General features: G+C 43.9%; 1 protein-coding gene across 1 annotated transcript; it reads right to left on the bottom strand.

Moving 5' to 3' along the window:
• Positions 1-229: 229 nt before the first annotated feature.
• LOC131849547 (uncharacterized) lies at positions 230-691 on the bottom strand. The gene has a single exon (XM_059199631.1). It carries the CDS (start codon positions 689-691, stop codon positions 230-232), a length of 462 nt encoding a protein of 153 aa, XP_059055614.1.
• Between the last annotated feature and the right edge of the window lie 3,711 nt (positions 692-4,402).

Consider the following 4,402-nt stretch of genomic DNA (forward strand, 5'->3'; position numbering starts at 1 on the left):
TATTGTGATTTACTTTTTTAATTGAATAACAAATAATGTAATGAAATAAAGATGTTGTAAATATAGACAAAAATAGCTCTTAATCACTAATATATATAGGAAATATTATAAATGTGGATTGTTATGCACTGATCTTTTTTAAATCTTCTTCGGTAAAAATTTGAATCGCATGTGTAGTATCGTCCTTTCGTAACAAAATGCTGCCATTTTTTATCCACACAAAAAGATATTATTTTGCTTTGGCCAGGTCTTTAGATTTTTTTAATAACTGTTTGTTGTACGGAGTGAGGTGTTCATTAATAAAAATATGTTTCTGTTCACCTGGTAAATCGACATCTTTTGTAGTCAATCGTGTCTTCCGTGCACGAGAAATGATGTTGTCTTTGAGTAACTTTGAGTTTAGCTTAGTTACGATCGCTCTGGGCCGACCTTGGATTTTTATTTTTGGAGTGATTCTATTTACTTGCAAAACGTCACTTGCTTGAATATCCATACCGAGTGTTTTTACAATTTTTATGACACTGTCTTTTATATTTTCATAGGTAAATTCAGGCACACCCACAATTTCTATATTTAGTTGCCTATTTCTTTGTTCGTTTGTGTTTATTATTGAGATTAACTGCAGATTTTGTAATTTTAGATTATTGATCTCTTCTTCGAAGCAGTCGATACTTTTGATTGTATCAGACATTTTTTCAATTTGTTTTGTACATTCATCTTGTTGCTCGTTGGTAAATTGTAGTGCTTTCTGAATTGTGGCAATTTCTTTTTAAGTTTCATTTTGACGCCTTTACAACTTCATATAGCTGGTCTTTATGTCACTGTAATCCTTACGAATGTTGTTGATCTCTGTTTTTAGTTCTAAAGTCTGTTCTTTTAGGTTATTTAGATCTTATATGATAACGTTATTTAGGGTATCATTGATTTGAATTGGGATTGCAATTAAATTCCCCTTTCCAGTCATCAAAAATGGAGCATCTTAAAATAACGAATTTGATATGAAATTGTATACACCGTTGTTACCCAATATTCGGTTTCAATGAGTCTGGTAGGATAAGGAACCAAGAACTGCCTGGCAACTAACTGTCTGGCAATTTAGGAAACTTAGTTTGAGAGAACTCTCAATAATATATGTATATAAATTTCAGCTTTATTAAAATAACGTAAATGTATTTCTAAAATAGTATAGTTTAGGGGGGTCCGGCGGGGGGTTGGAACCACACTAAGTGTCTGGCAATGAGCAGCGCAAGATATAATAATGCTACGAACAATATATGAATTTTTTTTTTTTATAACAGGGGACAATTGAGCATGCGGCTCACCTGATGGTAAGTGATTACCGCCGCCCATGAGCTCCCGCAACACCAGGGGAATTGCAAGTACGTTGTCGGCCTTTTAAAAAGGAATAAGCTCTTTTCTTGAAGGTTTCAATATCGTATCGGTTCGGAAATACCATTGCTGGAAGGTGATTCCACAATGTGGTTGTGCGAGGCAAAAACTTTCTAGAAAACCGTACTGTGGAAGACCGCCATTCATCCAGATGATCAGGATGGTATTTCAGTTTCTGGCGGGTGGTACGGTGGTGAAACTCAGCAGCTGGTATTAATCCGAACAATTCCTCAGAACACTCCCCGTGATATATGCGGTAGAAAATACACAGAGATGCAATATCTCGCCGCAAAGCCAATGGGTCGAGTCTGTCACATAGACGTTGATTACCAATGATTCTGGCTGCTCGGTTCTGAATGCGGTCAAATGGAAGTAGCTGGTATTGTGGGGCTCCGGCCCAGAGATGAGAACAGTATTCCATATGCGGCCGGATCTGCGCCTTGTATAATTGCAAGCGATGGGCCGCCGTGAAATACCGTCTCACTCTACTGAGCACACCAAGCTTCTTTGAGGCTATTTTAGCCTTGTCCTCCAAATGACCGCAAAACTGAACGTCACTGGATATATCAACGCCAAGGACCTCGAGATTTGGCTTCACATCAAGGAGAGTGTATTGAAACTGAGGAGATACGATAAATGGATTCTTTTTAGCGGTAAACGCGCAAACTTGTGTCTTCTTGGGGTTGAATTGAACACAATTTTCCTGACCCCAGACCGAAACTTGATGGAGTGAAGTTTCGATTTCGGACACAAGTTTGTTCCGGTACTCTATAACTTTTGCCTGCGACATATTAGCATGGCCGCTGTACAAGGCATCTCCGGTACTGTCATCCACATAGCAATGAATGTTGTTGATTTGTAACATGTCATTGATATGCAGAAGGAACAGAGTCGGAGATAGCCCACAGCCTTGTGGAACACCAGCATTCAAAGAGTGTGGGTCGGAGCAAGCACCATCGACAACGATCTTGATGCTCCGATCAGCGAGAAAGCTGGCGACCCATTTGCATAACTTCGCAGGCAACCCAAAGGATGGTAGCTTTGAAAGAAGAGCCTTGTGCCAAACCCGATCAAAGGCCTTCGCAATATCCAGACTAACAGATAGGGCCTCCCCCTTACTCTCAATAGCCTCTGCCCATCGATGTGTCAAATACGCTAGAAGATCACCAGCCGACCGACCCTGGCGAAAGCCATATTGACGATCAGAAATCAACTGGTTCACTTCTAGGTATCGTAGGAGTTGACGGTTGACAATCGACTCCATGATCTTTGAGAATAAGGAGGTGATGGCTATGGGCCTATAGTTAGCTGGATCTGAGCGTTCTCCCTTCTTAGGGATCGGATGAACCAAAGCCGTCTTCCAAAGTTTCGGGACTACACCTGTAGAGTAGCAGTACCGGAAAAGACGCGTTAGTACCGGAGCCAACTCAGGTGCACACGTCCTGAGCACAATAGCAGGAATACCGTCAGGCCCACTCGACTTGTGGATATCTAGGGAGAAAAGAGACTTACGTACCAGCTTTTGGGTAAATTTTACCTCTGGCATAGAAGTCTCACACCGCGAGATGACCGTCGGTGATTGCTCCCTATCGTCCAGTGTCGAGTTGGATGCAAAAAGAGACCCAAGGAGATCGGCCTTCTCTTTAGCATGTTGGGCCAACGAGTTATCCGCTCTGCGCAGTGGTGGAAAAGATGGCTGACAGAAATTTCCCTGAGCAGCCTTGGCAAGAGACCAAAAAGCCCGGGATCCAGATGGAAGACTGTTCAGTCTCCTACCAATTCTGCTGATGTGCTCCGACTTTGCTGTGGCTATAACTCTTTTGAAGGACCTGGAAGCGGAGTTATACTTCCTTTTATGGGCACTGGTATCTGGATCACTCGACTTCACAGCTGCAATCCAGGCACGGAAGCATTCCTGCTTATGGCGAGACGCCGATCTACAGGATCCGCCATATCAGGATTGAGACCTACCACCGACAGGTACCAGGGAATTTGGAATAAACATCTCCATTCCCTGAAGTACTACATCGGTGACAGATTCAGCCATTGCATCGGGATCGTCCAGTGCGAAGCAAACTCGCCTCCATGGGTAAGATGCAAAAAAACTTCGCATCTCATCCCAATCTGCCGACTTAAAATGCCAAACACGACGTCGACCAATAGATCGCGGCAAAGAAAGACGCGTGAGAGGCACTTCGCTCCGTATCAGACAATGATCAGAGGTTCCCAGTGGGGCTTCCACAGAGATCTGATATCCGTCCGGATGAGAAGTCAGCAGAAGGTCCAACAGTGAAGGTATATGGTCAACAACATCAGGAATTCGCGTAGGCGAGGATACCAGTTGCGTCAAACCATATGCCAAAGCAAAGCCATGAACAGATCTCCTCGCATAGTCGGTGGTACGTGAACCGAGCCATTCGGCGTGATGGGCGTTGAAGTCACCTAGAATCACGACCTCAGCGGAGGGAATCTGTTGGAGCAAAAAATCTGTAGCCATTTGGACGTGTTCAATGAGTCGGTCAGTTTCGGTGTTACCGCTATGGGACCTGTATAAGCATGCATAGATGCGGGGGTGGTCATCGCAATCTACACGCAACCATAAAATGGACAGGTCAGTACCTTCAAGTGTACCAAGACGGCGACAACAAACATCCTCTCTGACATAAGCGCACACACCGGCCCGTGGAATAAAATGGTGTTCCAATTTATATCCAGGGTAGGTCAGGTACGAAATTTCGTCGGGACAGGATATTTGCGTCTCCGTAAGGAAGAGCAAAGCCGGCCTCGCCGTCTCTAGATGGTGGTGAACGGCGTTGAGATTGGAATGAATTCCCCTGATGTTGCAAAAACTGACTATGAGCAAGGGAAACGCCGATGGAGATTTGCTCGGTTTCCTTCTGGCCAAATTGAGCGGAGAATTGCCCACCCCAGAATACGCAGGGCAGCCTGAGTGTGATATCTCAGGGGTGGATTCTCCAGTAACATGGTTACTGGTACCACCCTGGGGTAAAAA

The sequence above is a fragment of the Achroia grisella genome, unplaced genomic scaffold (genome assembly GCF_030625045.1).
Source record: "Achroia grisella isolate CSIRO2021 unplaced genomic scaffold, CSIRO_AGI_Agris_v1 utg656, whole genome shotgun sequence".
Classification (NCBI taxonomy): domain Eukaryota; kingdom Metazoa; phylum Arthropoda; class Insecta; order Lepidoptera; family Pyralidae; genus Achroia; species Achroia grisella.

Coding starts and splice junctions, on each gene's coding strand:
- LOC131849547 (XM_059199631.1), bottom strand. CDS start 691: ATGTCTGATACAATCAAAAGTATCGACTGCTTCGAAGAAGAGATCAAT.